The following is a 17,792-nucleotide window of genomic DNA, read 5'->3' as shown; positions in this document are numbered from 1 at the left end:
AATTTATTTTGTATGTATGTGAGTGTTCTTATCACAGTGTACTTGCAGAGGTCAGAGAGCAAACTGAGGATATCAGCTCTTTCCGTTCACCATATAGGTTCCTGGGATCAAACCCAGTTAGAACGCTGTGGAAAGCATTTGAGCCTAATGAGCCATCTCCCCAGACTAAAAAATGGTGTTTAACAAAAGAAGAGCTGGGTTTTCAGTAAGAGCAATGTACAGTTAGCAAACTATCCCCCACCCCATTTTGAGAAAGAGTCGGCTAACATCATGGAATTCCATAGCAGGATTTTACAGCTTCCTTCAGTATAATAAATGAGATGCAATTAGCAAGATAAAGTGTACAAGGCTAGGAGTTGCTGTACTGCTCATATATCAAGAGAGACTCTTGGATAAGCCCAGGACATGGCATTATCAGCCTTACCCAAAGTTCATTTGACAGCTTAAGAGTTCGAGTTGGGTGTAATTTGTTTATGAACGAGTGCCATCTTTGGATGCATTAAGAGGTCTATACTGTTCAGTTCATTAGAGAGTGATTAGGCAGGCCCACTGGAATGCTGCATTTTCCAGACCTTAGCTCATAGTTACAGCAAGTGCTTAGGTGTGAGACAGGTGGATGAGTAATTTAGCAGTAATTAGCAGTAATTTAGGAATCGTATAAAAACCCCTCAAAGCTCTCTCACTGCCCCAGAGGGCATACGATTACAAAACAGACCCATTTTATGTTAGATATAGGTAGAGTTACTACCACAAGGCACAGAGAAGTTTCTGTGACTCTGGATAATAAGCTGGACAAATGACATCTGCAGGCAGTGGGTATTCCACTAAGGCTTGGTTTTGTTGTAACTAATTGTCCAAATGACTGATTGCCTTCATGGATTAGTTATGTTAGTATCTATCACTGTAGAGTCGCAAATCAACAAAAGACTGACGATAATGGCTACATTTTGTAAGTGGTGTTTTTATTAGGCCTCGCTTGCCACTATGTATCTTCCTAATACCTTGAGTGCCTCTCTCGCCAGTTTCAGTAACCTGTTGGAGAGCAGAAACCATTTCTGATTATTCTGGCTTTGGGCTGATTAGCAGTAGTAGAAAAAAAGAGTTAAGAATTGAATTATTTGACCTCTAACCAAGAGGCTGTTTGCAACTAATGGCTGCTAGGAGAAAGGCAATCTGTTTTCTTCATTAGAATGAGCCACATTCCAAGGATGGGCTCAGGAGTGGTTGACCAACACAAAACGGACTTTGTGGTTATTTTGTGTAAGCTGCTGTTGTTGTTATGGTTTGGTGGTGGTTTTGTCTTTGGGGTTTTCCTGTTGATTGGTTTTATGAGAATGAGAAAGTAGGAGAACATCGTGTTGGGTGAGTGTAGGAAGAAGAATCTGTGAAGACTAGAGAGAAGGGGAGAGTATGATCAAAATAGAGTGTATAAAAAAACAAAAAGAATGTCTCATTAAAAAAGAGTGAAGTGATTTCTTTTACAAAGACAATAAAATATAATAGTATAATGGTAAACTTCTTGCCATCGGCAATATGCATTTATTAATTCATTTATTTACAAATTCAGCTAGTTCATTAGTTTTCCAGAAGCTAAAATACTGTCAAGAATTTAAAAATTGTGGCATGTATTAGTGGACAGATTGGAATGGGTGATTATATTTGTGTGTAGGGCTGGGGAAACAGTGTCCATTTCAACTCAAAGACTCTTTTAAGACGATAAGGACCAAAGATTGGTTGAGTCTGGCCTATAGTAAGTATAGGAACTAAAGTCAAGTTGCAGAAAGTTTTTACCTAAAATTTCAAAATCCTTCTCCTCCTCCTTCATTCTTTTTCCTTGATTTATTATGTTTCCTTTTTTTTCCAGCCTTCTCACTGGTGTCTCTGTGTAGCCCTGGCTGTCCTGGAACTCACTCTGTAGACCAGGCTGACCTCAAACTCAGAGATCTGCCTACCTCTGCTTTCTGAGTGCTGGGATTAAAAGTCTGTGACTTCACTGCCAGCTAGCCTTCCCCTTCTTAAATGCTATATGTATTTCATTTTATTACCTGCCCTCCACAACCCCTATAGTATAAGTTCCCCCAGGACTGAAGTTGTATTTTTAATTACCTTCTGTATTCTCAAGGAATTCAAATATTGTTGGTGTGGGATGTTTGCAACTTTACTGTAGGCAGTACATACCATGTATACCATATCGTCATCTACTTAAGTCATATGTCTTTGTGTGTATTGTGTGATTGAAACTTCTTTGTGTTATTTTTAATTGCAGAAGGCATTACGACCAGATATGGGCTATAATACCTTAGCCAACTTCCGAATAGAAAAGAAAATTGGTCGTGGACAGTTCAGTGAAGTTTATAGAGCATCCTGTCTCTTGGATGGAGTTCCAGTAGCTTTAAAAAAAGTGCAGGTAAGATGATTTTTCACTATATAAACTAATATGAAATTATGGTGTCTAAAAATTAGGTGGGAAAACAATTTCTGCAATGGTTTGGGCCATGGAACTGTGGTTCAAGAATCCTAAGAGAGAACATTGTATTTTAGAAGCTGATTTTGAAGGTAATACGGGGTAGAAATTAAGTTTTCCATATCAATGTTTACATAAGGCCTAGGCTAGATCTGTCTTGTTCTTATTGTGTATATGTGGCTCTAATACTTAGAAATTAATATGTAGTACAGTTACTTTATGCTTACCCCCAACTAGCTTACAAATAAATGGGACTCAGACTATGGTTATTTTATTTGGCTTGACAATTACTTGGGAGCGGGGTGGGGGCACTCCTAGTCTACCCTTCTAACTGCTGGCCTGGCTACCTCCCCAGTGGTGTACTCCCAGATACTTGCTGTTTCTCCTGGCCATGTGCTCATGGTGGCTTCCTCCCCTCTCCCATTCTTCCTCTCCTTCTTCCCTAGTCTCTCCTCCTCCGATCAGGTCACTCCAAACCCACCTACCTCTAATCCATCCAGTAATTGGCTATAGTCAATTTTATTTAACCAATAGTTTTAAGTTAAGCAGCAAAGTTTGCCCAACTGAAGCTTGTAAACATGAGAAGTCACTTGTAGGCCTAGACCTTTCGGTATAGAATTTTGCATTACTATACATAGCACTTGACCAAACCTCAACATTAATGTTCAGTTTTCAGACTACTTTCAGGCTTTAAAATGCTGACAACTGTCCCCCCCCCCCCCATAACCAACAAGGACTGGGGGTGGTGGCAGCTCTCAAGGAGGTAGAGCCCAGTTGTCACTCACTAGGCATTGAAGTAGAATGTCTCAATTGAAGCTCTGAATCTATTTGGTATCAAAAAGAAGTAATTGGTTCATAAAACACATTGCCTAAAGTCAGTGAGTGGCAGTCCAGCTATGTTCCCCATGCCAGGAAGAGAGAATGGTGGTGGATCTGACTTACTTGGGGGAAGTGATGGAGAAGAAATAAGAGGATTATCCTGTGATTTTAAGTCACTGTTCTGTGTTAGTGTCATCACAGAGTCATTTTGGTTAACCAGTTTTGTTCTTTATAAACACGTCAATCATTTTTCAGCTCGTCTTCTAAGCCTGGCTCTAACCCTGGTGTTCTAATTCTGCCGAACATGGATAACTACCAAGCACACCCACTTTCCTGAGCCTTGCCAAGCTTCATTTGTCCTAGTGACGATTCTCAGCTGGGAAACCTGACCCTGCCTTCTCCCTTCTACCCTTCTCCCTGCCGTGCCATCCATATGCTAGTTATAGCCATGATGGAAACAAATGGTTGGGCATAGATAGCTCGGAGGGGGAGTGCTTACCTAGAATGTGAGACCCAGTGTGTTTGATCCCCAAAATTAAAAAACAATAACATTTTAAGTGAAAGAACCATGTGACATATGTTTAGATCATAAACATCTATTTATAATGTCCTTATACCCAATACTCAGCTTATGGAGTAGACATTAAAATATTTTTTACTTGTGCCTTTTACTCATTCTTCAAAGGTATCCATATTATAAACTTAATGGCTGTTGAGGTTGCTTCCAGTTATTTTGTGGTCAAACGCTTACATGATATTCTTGTGTGTTTTTTACTAGTATGCATATGCAAGGTATTTTTTTTTTTCATTTGCGCCTACAAATAGAAAAGGTGGTCCACAGAGCATGCTTATGTACCATAAAATAGTTCTGGGTTGTTTTCCAAAGTTGGACTAGTTTATTTTTTTCTTGGCAGCACAAGGTTGAAGCGATCTAGAATAAGGATGTCAGTGTTTAGGAAACACATGACTTGGAGGGAAGACTATCCCTCTACTGAAGACTTTAATTCATATTACAACTCTATTAAAGTTCCACTCTATGTCTCACTACCAAGGGCAGAGAGTACTTAAAAACAATTGCCTGTTAAACCCTGTGGCATGGATTCTTGTTAAATAAGACTTTAAGGAATAGAGATGTCAGTTTGAGCTGTTAGAGTTTAAGCCAGACTATAAATGGGAGAGGTTGAAACCAGGAAGAGGAATTTGAGAAGCAGACAAATAAGGATTCTCCACAGATCCTTAGGTGGGGCCAGCCTCCTGTTTCACGGTTCTCAAGCTGTAGTTACAAACTCCTCCCTCAGTACCTCATGGAGAAAAGACCTTACCATTGGCCAAAGGTGGTTGGAGGCCAAGTGATAAAACTCAGGGTATTTCTTGGCTCCCTTCTTGGTTTCCACTGATATTAAGTAAGGAAAAGAAACAGGACTGTAGCTCTCTCCTGTGATTAGTTTTTAAGGAGAGAACCTCTTTATTAGAAATAGGAAGGAGCTATTGGGAAGAAGTAAAAGCTTTTTAGCTTCTCACAGTAGCATCTGAGCTCTGTAGTTTGGGAGGTGGAGGATGACTGAGCATGCACGGTTGCACTTCTGTCCATCCTCCAGTGTCTGATTCTGGCTGCCCTGATTTGCACTGTATCCTCAGGTGCCGTGGGAGGCTATCATCTTGCTTTGTCTTTCTTCTTCTTTGATTGCTGATTCTGTGTTGTCTCCCAGTTTAAACATAAGTTTGTACTGAAGAGGCAAATGATGCTCTAAGCTGTGCCCAGCTTGTCTGATTAGGGACAGAGCTAGGCTTTGTGAGGAGGAGTGTGTTTGCATCTCAGACCTGTTGTGGAGCTCTACGATGGGTTACTCTCTTATTGAGCAAGGAATTACCACTGTTCTTCATTTTTAAAAAGTAATTTGCTCTCCTTATAACAGGAGCATTGCTATCCAAGTGTGGTTCCGCAGCGAAGACTTCCAAACAAATATCTAAAAAAATTCCTGAAGAACCAAATATTGGATTTTAAGGCTGCATCATCAGTCATCAAACTGTATTACTGCTCTCAACTCTGTGAAAATCCTTCCAGAACTCTTTGGCTGTGTGATGTGTAGATGCTAAAGTACTCCTTCCGTAATTTCCTTGTTTGCAAACCTAGAATGGACTATTTATAGTTTTATCGTCTGATTCCTGAGTTTAGCATTCAGGGTCGTTAAGGATTCTGTCCTGCATCACTTACTCTGGGCCTTAAGAAGCGATCAGCTGACTTTCAGCTGCTGCCTACAGCTTTGCTTATATTTGCAAGTGGAAGGTGTGTCTGTGCTAAGCTCCTTGCTTTTTCCAAATTATAAAGAAATCTGGAAGCTTAAAGCATGTGAGAACAGAAAACGATCTTTTAAAAGCCAGTGTCCATTCCATTATTGTTCATTTGCTATCTTACCTGCTGCGACAGATCTGACCTTCTGTGTGTTATTTTTTCTTCCTTGTCTCTGGTTCTTCCCTGTAGCTTCCCTTCCTGCTGATCATGCAGTTAATTTCACCCAATTCCTTTATTACTTAGTGTCATTGGCCAGTGAATAAGACTGAGACCAGAATACTTGTGATGAGATTTAATGAGATTCTGAGGGTAGCTGGTGACATTCTAAAATCCTGACGTAGGTCTTGATGGCAGCAGCCTAAAGCAGTATAAGTAAATATTACTTGGAATGTGGAGCAGATAAAAGCAGGAGATTTTAAGCATTTTGCCAATATTAGTTGGAAGAAGACATACCAGCAAACTAAGTGAGCTATATAGCTCCTGTGTGGGAGGCAGGTTTGAAGGGGAGCACACCTGATCTTTTTCCTGACCTTGTTCTTTCTATGAAACTGGCCTGGTTAGCCCCCTCCTGACACCCCATTTCCCGTAAAGTGTTTCTCTCCTTAGGCACAGCACAGCCATTTTCAGTATGACTACTTGGTATCAAGCTCTATTGCCATCCTTGTCCCCTTGCCAGGGATATGGCTGCCTTCTCCCTGGTCTGTTAGTACTTTTTCGTTTTGTTTTGTTTTTAAATGTACTTTCAGCCTCCCTGTCCCCACCCCCTTTCTTCTTTTATCCATTCCTTGCCACCGTTCTTGATCTTTCTGAAGTTAGGCTCATGGTGTCTATATGTACTTGACTGTCTCGCCTCTTGTTCTGCCTCCAAGTCCCAAAATCCCTAGCTATTCTCATCTCTTTAATTTCCTCTGTCAAACTTTACTTAGTCATTGACCCTGCCTATCAAGTGTCACTCAATATTATTCAGACTTCTTATTTGCTATCCATTTTAACTGGATTTTATAACAATTTGATCCTCCTCAGTTATCATCTTTTAGTAAGTTTTTTAAAAGATTTATTTATCATTTTTATATATATAGTATTCTGCCAACACGTGTGTCCTGGTCAATTATCCTCTTTTAAAATAATTTTTTTAAAGCTTTAGTTATTTATTACGTATATGGCTCTTTGCCAGCATGTATGCATGTACATCAGAAGAGGGCACCAGATCTCATTATATATAGATGGTTATGAGTCACCATGTGGTAGCTGGGAATTGAACTCAGGACCCTGTAAAAGCAGCCAGTGCTCTAACCCTCTGAGCCATGTCTCCAGCCCCTGGTCAGTTAACACATTCTGAAATGGATGCTGTCCTGTTACAGTCCCTCTTTGTCTTTCTAATGAGCAGTTCTCATTTGTCTCCAGTCTTCAAGTTTTTGTTTGTTCACATTTAGTCATTTTCTCATCATAGAGGGCTCAGGTTCCTTCTTGGGAATTTGCAGCTTTTCTTTGGAAGTATATTCCTTACGCTCTAATGAATATATTCTAACCACAGTATTAGAAGCTCCTCTCATCAATGGGTGTATGGTAATGTTCCCTATGTAGCCACAGCCCTTATGCATTTATGCCAAGCAGCACATCTCTGCTCTCCAGCGTGTTTTATGATCATTGCTGTCTGTCCTTCCCTAGCTCTTCATATATGTTGGATACATCCCCCTTGTCTGCTTTTTTTCTGATTTATCTTCCCATAAGCTTCTCTATTTCTTTCATATCAGCTTCCTTTCTCATTTACTTCCTTTCTGGGATCTTCAGAGAAACTGTTACTGTAGTCCCCACAAGCTTCTTACAACTCCACTGGTTCTCACAGTTAAAATGTTAGGGTTTCCTGTTTCTTCTGTACCCATTCTCACAGCTTCCTGTGAGAACCCTCTACACAACTGCATCCCTCTACACAGCTGCACACCTCTACACAGCCGCATACCTACACAGCTGCACACCTCTACACAGCTGCACACCTCTACACAGCTGCACACCTCTACACAGCTGCATACCTCTACACAGCTGCATACCTACACAGCTGCATACCTACACAGCTGCATTTCTCTACACAGCTGGATTTCTCTACACAGCTGCACACCTCTACACAGCTGCACACCTCTACACAGCTGCACACCTCTACACAGCTGCACACCTCTACACAGCTGTACACCTCTACACAGCTGCATCCCTCTACACAGTTGCACATCTCTACACAGCTGCATCCCTCTACACAGTTGCACATCTCTACACAGCTGCACACCTCTACACAGCTCTACACTTCTACACAGCTATAACCCTCTACGCCAGCTGCATCCCTCTACATAGCTGCATCCCTCTACACAGCTGCACACCTCTACACAGCTGTACACCCCTATACAGCTGCATCCCTCTACATAGCTGCATCCCTCTACACAGCTGCATCCCTCTACACAGCTGCATCCTTCTACACAGCTGCATCCCTCTACACAGCTGCACACCTCCTCATAGCTGCACACCTCTACACAGCTGCACACCTCTACACAGCTCTACACTTCTATACAGCTATAACCCTCTACACAGCTGCATCCATCTATACAGCTGTACACCTCCACAGTTGTGTACTTCCATAAAGCTGCATCTAAAAGAGTACCCCTATCCATGAATAAAGCTTGCTGTGTTTCTAGTTTCATGAAATATTTTTCCAGTTTTATAATTTAAAGGAAACCCTAGCCAGACAGTAGTGGTGCACACCTTTAGTCCCAGCACTCAGGCAGGTAGAGCTCTGAATTAGAAGCCAGCGTGGTCACAGCATGAGTTCAAGATAGCCAGGACTTCACAGAGAAATCTTGTCTCAAAAAACACCAACAGCAACCACAAAGCAAACAAAACCAAAAGAAACCCAAGTAAAGCTTACTGATATATTGAAAGTCAGACTACCCTGTCTGAGAAGCCTGTCAAGTTAGAGGGCACCTCCTAGAGACAGTTCACAGTGGTTATGAAGTAACTGTGGACACAAGCAGGTGTCTAGGTGTGCTCTATCGTGTGGCAGATCCTCATGGAATCCAGGAGCAGGTAATGGAACCCTGCCTCTTAATGTCTGGTCTGGCCATGTTGGTAAGCATGATGAGAGAAGAAGGCTGGTGAGCGGGAAGTGGGTATTAGAGAGGTTTCCAGCACTGGGGGGAGTTTGTCCCAGAATCACTGTGCTCCGTGCCTCTCACCCACCACAGAGCTCTCTGTAGAAAGTTTTTATGGAGAAGGTGGATTAAGGCTCCCCTCCCTCTAACCCCCCAGTAAAGGTAGAGGGCTCAGTCTGGCCATTGGGTAGCCTGAATAGAGGGGTGGAAGCCTTTTCCTGACAGTAGGGTCAATTGGGGCAAAACATAAAGAACAGTTAAGACGGAGTTAGGTGTGAAGGCTGAAGGAAGAGTGAGGATTGGTCACATGGAAGACAAGGCTACTCAGTACAGGGACAAGCCACTCCATTCGATTATTCACATGCTTCAAAGTAGGAGGGGCCAGGAGAGGATTTTATGTGGGTGATTTAAATTAAGGAGTATGTGTACATGTGATTGCATTAGCTCAATACATATATAGTGTATATGTATGTATACATGTATGAGTGTATATGCATCTTTACTTCATTCTATGTGTGATTTCATAATAGCTAAATACATGCTTTTTAAGAGATGTTTCTATTAAGTTACATAAATGATTCTTTCTTGAAGATAAACTGATTAACTTTTGATGAGTAATTTCAGTAAAATTTGAAGGTGACAGATAAAATCTCTTATAAATGATTCAGAGTGTACCAAGAATGTATCATTTATTTGACTACAACTAATAACTTCGGCTTTAGCCAATAATAAAATAAGTTTTGAAGCTCAAAGAAACTTTGGGTTGAAAATAAATAAATGCTTCCTGTATATGTGTGTTATATAAAATGTCCTTTTTTCTTTTTACAAAACCCCATATCTTTTTCTATTTTCTGCCTTTCCTTGCTCATTAAATCACCAGGCAGCTTTGAATCCGTGCTGGGGATGACCTATTCCAAAGATTCAGCCTTCACTTTTGTCTTGATATGTTGACTAAAGAAAGATAAGGCGCACATTTCCAGTTAAGTCTATTTGTAAATATATTTGGTTCAGGAAGCATCATATTAAATGCACCAGGAACGAGTATTTTTCCCCAGGGTTTGAAGAGCAATTTTTGATATTGTTGAAGAGTCAAGTTAAAAGTAAGTCAGTTAAAAATAAAACTACTCACAATTCTAAATTGGCTGAAACATAATTTGAGCTAAATATTTATTATTTCCGTGTAGCTTGCATGCAGGTATATGTGTATGATTTTCAAAGGTTCTTATATTTCTCACTCTCAGACGTTTATTATTAAAATATTCGTCCATCTAAGAGGTATCGGTTATTCAGATTATTTCTGTGTCTCTGCGTTTGTGAGTTTTTGTTATTAAACCATCGAGGCCGCCACTCTCCTTTCTCTTTCTCTTGGGCAGTTTCCCCACAGGGATTCTGTGATTACCCAACATACTGACTGACTCTTTTAAGCAGGTTCGATTATCCTAAGTCCTGTGACCGGCAGTTCTAAGAACAATCTCAGCGTCCATTAGTAGGCAAGGATTAGTCATTTCTCTTGGTGCTCATCTGGAGATATATAAATAGGACAGGGTCTAATATAGCCCAGACTGGCTTAAAACTATAGTTGACAATTACCTCCGACTTAACAGTGTATAAGGTTCCTCGTTTTCTTCAGGAAGGGTGACACTGGATACATTTTAATCATGGTTGTTTTGTTTTCATCCCTGACTTTGGTGCCCATTTACAGCCAACCTATTCCTTATCCATTTAACCTCTATAGAAAGTGATTTAACAACAGGTAAAAACCCTTTCCCTCTCTGCTCACCTCCTTTCCCCTCTGCCTTCGGCTCTTCCCAGAGTCTGTGTTTACTGTAAAAACTGAAGTCATTACAGTAGACAGAAGGGGCTGGGCTCTAATTATTTAGTGTAGTAGGTTTATGGATGTTATGCTTGTCTTAAATTTTTAATTAACATCCTCAATTTGATTTTCACTATGTTTTTAATTGGGACATAATTATAAATCTTTATAGCATACATTGATAATTTACTACATGTGTGCAATATGTGGTTATCAGACCAGCATAATTACTGTCATTTTGTTGTTGTTGGGAAGCTACAAACACCTCTCTTTTGGTTCCTCCTTAAAATAAAATGTATAATCAGTTATTATGTTATAGTTCTTGTCCAACAGTGTGTGCTCCAGAACATTCAGAACCTATACCTGTTGTGTAACTGTTCCTTGTTACCCAGCCTCAAACCCTTCTTAACCTCTAGTGACTGCCATTCTAATCTGTATGGGAGGTGTTCAGTATCCTTTCCCTTATTACAAAGATCTGGATTCCCTCACTATTTCAGCCTACACATCTACCGATAGAAGTAGTAAGACTTAATTCAAGTTGTCGACTAAAAATATCATTGATGAAAATAGTGTTGTATGAGTAAGGTTTAATCAACTTGCAGTATAAGAACTAAGATTTGAAAAAAGTGATTGACTTTTACATATTAGAAATGTGTTTAGAATAGGTTTAGATCTTTAGAATAGGTTTAAAATAGGTTCCTGTATCTTATTTTCAAAGATACAGGACCATCCTTTTGGTTATATCTTTTTGTGTTTTCTGACCTCCTTTTCTGCATCATAGCAGCTCAAAGAGCCAACCTCTTTTCTTGAAAATTTAATGCCAAAACATAGTGTGTCTGACTGTGTATTTCTGTGTATCCACTTAGTATTTAACATAATAAAAATTTCCACCACGTCTTCAGAGGACCAGTCTCACCCTTTTTGCTTTACAACTCACCCTCTCCCCCAGCAAGAATCCAGGTCAGAACCATTAGAACCGTCTGGATAGCAAAGTATGGGTTTGGAGCTAGGCTGCCAGTGGAATAATTACAGCTAATTCCACTTGTCCTGCTGATGAGCTGCATGACCCTTTGTCAGTCTCGTAAGTTTTGCAAGCATCCTTTTTTTTTTTTTCCATCTACAGCACGGAACATTCTTATCCTTGTAAAGGTTAGATGGGAATTAGATGGTTCATAAAATACACTCAGTATATGTTAACTGTTCAATGGACATTGGTTATTATTGCATTATCCTATTGACCATCACCTTCATCCTGGTTATTTGAGCAACAGATGTAAGTGCCAGTACACACTCAGCTGTTAGCCTTTGGAGGAAAAGCATCCAAGATTTTTGTTGTTTTGTGGTCACATAAGATAAAGTTCCTTTGCACCTTCACAGTAAATAAATGCAAATAAAATTTTCATCTCTGTGAGTGTATGAATACGTATATAGATGTATTTATGTGTGTGTGTGTGTGTGTGTGTGTGTGTGTGTGTAGAGAGAGAAAGAGAGTGAAGGGAGAGAGGGAGTATTATAAAGGATGTGTTAGCCTAAGAATGTAGGTCACTATTTTACTAAATAATTCTAAACTTCATTTTTAGATATTTGATTTAATGGATGCCAAAGCACGTGCTGATTGTATCAAAGAAATAGATCTCCTTAAGGTAAATAATGATCTATGGGCTATTTTTAAATGTTTCTGAAGAGGTTGATAAAAATGATTTATCAAAATGTTACATTTCCAACTAAAACAATTTTTAAGGCTTGCTTGGTGACACATTGGTTCTAAGTAACACAGCAAAAGTTAGAGTATGTCTGTTTTGGAGACTTGTAATTTTGATTTATGATAAAATAATTGAATCATAATACTATGTAGAGTCAATTTTTTTTCAAGATAAAATATACATGGGCCTAAAACACTGGAGAAGTTTTTGTAGAGCATTCTATCTACACCTATTACTGCTCAAGTAATATCAATGCATGTTGCTATCATGTCAATATGTGTCACACTGAGAACCAGGTGCTTCATGTTTATAAACATTTCCTAAATCACTTTTCAGATTTAGACAAAGTGAATTGAAAGCATATGTTAAGAATTAACATTTTAGTTCCTTGTCTACCTGTAAGTGTGTTGAGGTTCCAGTCACCTGGACAGTGTTTTGTTGGTGGTGCTGGTGTTCTTTTATACCATGACTTATGCTATATTTTTCATTAGTTTTCAGTCAAGTATGATGGCCCACACTTGTGATCCCAGTACCTGGTTCTAGAACCCAGGTTCCAGGCCATCCTGGGCTACAAAGCAAAAGTTTTTCTTTAAAGAATCTTGCTATTTTATTCATCTGTGTATGTCCTTAAAATGCATCACTTTTAACCAAAGTATTTCAAAACTATGTTTTTCCACTCTTCCCACTTGAAATAACTGTTTTAAATACACAGGCACACACACTCACGTACACACACACTCACATACATGCACACATGTGGGCACACATGGACACATGCACTCTTGCATACTAGCACACAATATTTACACACTCACATATGTGCACATGCCACACACACACACACACACACATTTCTTCTCTCACACAACTTTTGGTTTTTCAAGACAGGGTTTCTCTGTATATCCCTGGCTGTCCTGGAACTCACTCTGTAGACCAGGCTGGCCTGGAACTCAGAAATCCTCCTGCCTCTGCCTCCCAAGTGCTAAGATTAAAGGCATGCACCACCACTGCCTGACAAAAAATAGAAAGAGCATAATTAGGGACAGTTTGGAAGGAAACCTTCCAAGTACAAAGAAAACCACCTATAATTGATGAGAATTTCTCTTTGAGAATGTATATCTTGTGTTAAGTTGTTCAAAATTTGAACATAAAATTTGTAAATGTTTATGGCTTGCATATTTTTCTTCAAGGTGAGATTTTTTTTTCCCCTTAGGGATGATCTTAGTCAACTCACATAGATAGGTTCCATGTAGTTATGCTCATATTTCTTGATGTAAAAACTATATTTAGATACTGTATGTAAATGTTAACAGTGGTTTTGAGCAGTCTAGCTTTAAAGGGACAGCACTTGTATAAAAGTAGTATAAAGAGATAAATTTACAGTTTAATGTTTATGTTTGACAGTCTTATTTTAAAGGATGTAATTTTGAGCAATTAATAATTCAGTTCTACCATTTACTCATTGCCTTTCCATACCTACTAGTCACAGCAGTACTTAAAAAAATCTTGAGTACACTATTATATCTAATAAGAATATTAAAATAAAATGTATCCATATCTAGTTTTACTTGGAATAATTATGTATTTCAAAATTGACTATAAAATAGGCTGTCAAGATATTTATAATTTAAGAATGAGTTGCCATTGCTAAATTAAAATTGATTTTGACTTTTTTTTCCTTAGCAACTCAACCATCCAAATGTAATTAAATACTATGCATCATTCATTGAAGATAATGAGCTGAACATAGTCTTGGAGCTAGCAGATGCTGGTGACCTCTCCAGAATGATAAAGGTAAGTTTGTTCATGCATTTGTTTTTCCGACAGAGTTGCTTATGAACTATATCGCTGTGGTAGCTACTTTCAAGTGATCAGGACACTGATGGTTATGTAGTTGTCTTATGTAGCAGAGTTAACTCAAGTTAGCCTACCTTTCTAAATGTACCCAAATCACTTCGGAAGTGGGCTTGGAGACTTGCTTTGAAGTTTAACTTTAAGTTTAACTGAAGTTAGAAGTTTTGAGCTTGTTTCTCTGAGCACAGTATCCTTGGTCCTTTGTCTGTGGACCTCGGGAGAAGGAGGGTGGAAAGAAATCCAAGGCCGGAGACATGCAGAGTTGTTGAAAGTTCTTGCCACACAGGGATGAGGAGCTGAGATCGTGTCTTGCAAACCCATGTAAAAAGTTGACCACAATTGAAGATGGAGACAGAGTGGTTCCTGGAATTCACTGACTAGCCAGAGAGCTGAATAGGTGAACTCTAGGTTTGGTGAGAGACCCTGTCTCAGAAAATAAGAAAGAGAATGATTGAGGAAGGCATTAACCTCTGGCTTCTCCATGCACAGCCATGCTCCAGTATCTGCACAAACATACATTCCATGTGCATGTGCACACACATGTATATACCCATTGATACACGGAAAGGAAGGAAACCCAAGAGCAGCCTGAGCTCTTTCTGGGAGGACTCATTGGAGAAGAATTTGGATCTCTGACTGAAAAGCCATTTAGCTTAGTATTCTTTCTTAGAAGCTCATTAGTTGGGTTTATGTTCATTTGCAGTAACCACTGAATGAGAGTAAGTTAAAACCTGCTTATCCTTGCACATATAACTTCTCTGTATCACTTTCTTCAAACTATAATTCACAGGGATATTGTAGTGATTAAAGTTTTTTATCCAGCTTTTGGGATCATGTTTCACATTCAGTCTCAGTCCCCTTCACTAGAATGTGGTCTCATGGACATATTTACAAGACAGGCTCCAATATATAGTCTGTATTCCATTGGCTGTGCCCAGCAAAGCCCCTGTTATTGAGGAAGACAAACTGGCCAGTATGGAACCAAACCAAACCAACCAAAAGAGAAAAACCAAGGTAGTTAGAGCCTTCTGTAGCTGAGGTATCGCCCACTGTCACCTACATTTTGACAGAGACTTAATTAAGGCTTCAAGAGGAGTAACAGCATCGAAAAGGGAAAGAGGTTAGGAGGTAGGGATTGGGGGTGCCCTGGTGGAGGATTCTAGCATAGCAAGGATATAAGTGAACTGGAGGTTGTGGTTATCTTGGACATTGAATCTTTCTTTGGTCAGGCAGATTCTGCTAGGTCACTAATAATTGGAAAGAGAGTTCGAACATGTTCCTTTAATCCTCACAGGATCTTGGGAAATAAACAAAACACTTCAGGAGCATACATACCATTGCTGGTAAATAGCAGGCTTGGTATTTTTGTAAGATGTATTAGGTACAGTCATCCATGTGATTTCCTTTAATGGCGCTCTCAACAATTCTTTGAATATCAGCTGCAAGTACTTGACCATCTACTCAACCAAAAGGCCTCACAGCTCGTTTCATCACTTTTTTTCCTGATCAAGGTGCTCAGTAGTTAAGAACTTGGCTCCTGAGAGGGGCTTCAGTATCAGCCCCCACAACATGTGTCACTCAGACACTTACAGTTCTCTAACCTGTAAGATGAGCCCAGTTGGCCAGAGTTTTCTAGTTATAACTAAAAACGAAGTATAAAACAAAGTAAAATTCAATTCCCAGCACAGGAAAGTAAAAGTGAAGGTAATGCCATTATGTTATGGGAGCTGGCCCAGCACTGTAGTTGAAGTGAATCACTTCCAAACGGTTATCTGATTTTCTGTTTCAGGGACTTTTCACCTTAGGCTGCTAACTGCCAGAGGACTTCTTTGCAAGTTAAAGAGCAATAAAACTTTATAGTCATAGCTTTAAGAAGAAATCAGGATGTGTTCTATGCCTACTTCTAGTGGACCACCTAGACTTCTACAAAGGAAAGCTGTCTTTATAAAGGACTATTTGAACTTTTAGGTGTGAGGGTTTTTCGTTGTTGTTGTTGTTTTAATTACTTACCTGGAGGTGCAATGGGAAAGAGGGTAAATCTCTGTCTCTAAGCTAGGTTCAGAACAGCAGGGTTCTGTGTGGACTGGGTAGGACTTCTGTAGACAGACGGTGCAGCCTTGCAGTGATCTCTTGAGGCTTCTGACTGAAGTTTGCAGATGTGGAGCGGACTGTTTAGAGGGAATCAGTCAGTTCCTCATAAGTTTGGAGCATGTCGACTTGCTGTCCTTTGGTAAAATCCTAGAGTTTCTGTTCCTCTGTTGTGTGTGTTAGAGTGTAGGCTTTGGATGATGCTTGTGCTCTTGCAGGTTCTGGGAGTGTTTGTCTAGTCTAGGTATAAGACCTTCTGGGTAAGGTTCCTAGGTCCTTTTACATCTCTAGATCTAAAACATGAAAGGCATAGTGTCAAGTATCTTTGGCATAAGAGCTGTAACAAATTTTGATTAACTAAAGTCATTTCCTAGTGGACCACTTTGGATCCTGGGTATATTTTGTGTGTGTGTGTGTGTGTGTGTGTGTGTGTGTGTGTGTGTGTGTGTGTAGTGTTGTCTTTTTGTTTTGTTTTGTTTTCCTGTATATTATTAGAGACTTAATCAAATTGCCTCAATGTTTTTAGGGGAATGAATCTCTTTGCGTGATCTGACTTGAAGGTGTCTCTTTTCGAGTAGAATTTTATCATGGATCAATGCAATTCAATAGTGCACATACTTTTGCTTTCCCTACCCCCTTTTCCCCCCATGCGTTGTTTCGTGATTATCTCCCGTCTTAAATACAAAAGGCCTGCCTGTCTTGGATTTGTTTTCTCTAGTTCTCATTCATTAACATTTTCCAGAGGTAATAACTAACTCTATGTGCAAACATACCTCCCCCGTGTTGTTTTCTATCTGGACATGTATGACATTTAGTTCAAAGATACATGTATGACAACATGTATATACACATTCACAGGCAACTCACAATGGAATTATTGCTACTTTCTTAGAGTAGGGGAGAAAGCTCAGGTATGAAGCCTGGTGTAGCATGTTACATCTCTACACCTGCCTGCTTCCATCTGTCTTGTATACATTTATGTGATACTGCTGAGAAATAGGATATACACATTTTAAGTCATAAAGACTGTCATGTTACTCTCCTGAATAGTATATGCCATTTTATACCTCTTTTTTTCTTCCTGAAGCAAAAAAAAAAACCAACTCCATTTTTTTCCTTGATTATTAGCACATGCCAGGAATATGGCTTATACCTTCTTAGAACTCAGTGTGTACCACCAAAGACACTTTTCAACCAATACTCATAGAAAATTAGGTGACTTCTGTTGCTATAACATATATAAGAGATGTGGTTTGCATAAGGAACAGCCAATGTGAGACTGGAAAACTTTTATGGCAATAAAAGCCTTCTAGGTAGAATGCTGTATGAGCGTGACTGACTTACTCTTCAGCAATTGAGTCAAAGCTGCCACATCTGTAAATGGTTTTATAGTACCTGTCTCATAATGTTGTTATGGGAGTGGACTCACACACATACACACACACACACACACACACACACACACACACACAATCTGAGTGACTAGAGTCCTCATGCATTAGTGACTACCCTTCCTGTTCCCACTGGTCTGCCATGACGACCTGCATCTGGCATCATGCTTGCTTGCTTGCTTGCTTGCTTGCTTTCTTTCTTTCTTTCTTTCTTTCTTTCTTTCTTTCTTTCT

At 39.6% G+C, this 17,792-nt stretch overlaps 1 protein-coding gene across 4 annotated transcripts in view; it reads left to right on the top strand.

Annotated features, from left to right (window-relative positions):
• Nek7 (NIMA related kinase 7) overlaps positions 1-17,792 on the top strand; it is a 135,991-nt gene that overhangs the window by 72,631 nt on the left and 45,568 nt on the right. For all 4 annotated transcript variants that reach the window (XM_031384090.1, XM_031384093.1, XM_031384092.1 and 1 more), the window contains exons 3-5: positions 2,267-2,407; positions 12,104-12,166; positions 13,910-14,020. In XM_031384090.1, coding sequence (XP_031239950.1) covers positions 2,267-2,407; positions 12,104-12,166; positions 13,910-14,020 — 315 coding nt within the window. The remainder of the gene's footprint in view (positions 1-2,266; positions 2,408-12,103; positions 12,167-13,909; positions 14,021-17,792) is intronic.

This window comes from Mastomys coucha, unplaced genomic scaffold (assembly GCF_008632895.1).
Source record: "Mastomys coucha isolate ucsf_1 unplaced genomic scaffold, UCSF_Mcou_1 pScaffold1, whole genome shotgun sequence".
NCBI classification, from domain to species: Eukaryota; Metazoa; Chordata; class Mammalia; order Rodentia; family Muridae; genus Mastomys; species Mastomys coucha.
Note: the sequence above shows the minus strand (reverse complement) of the source record. Positions and strands in the feature narration are given on the sequence as shown.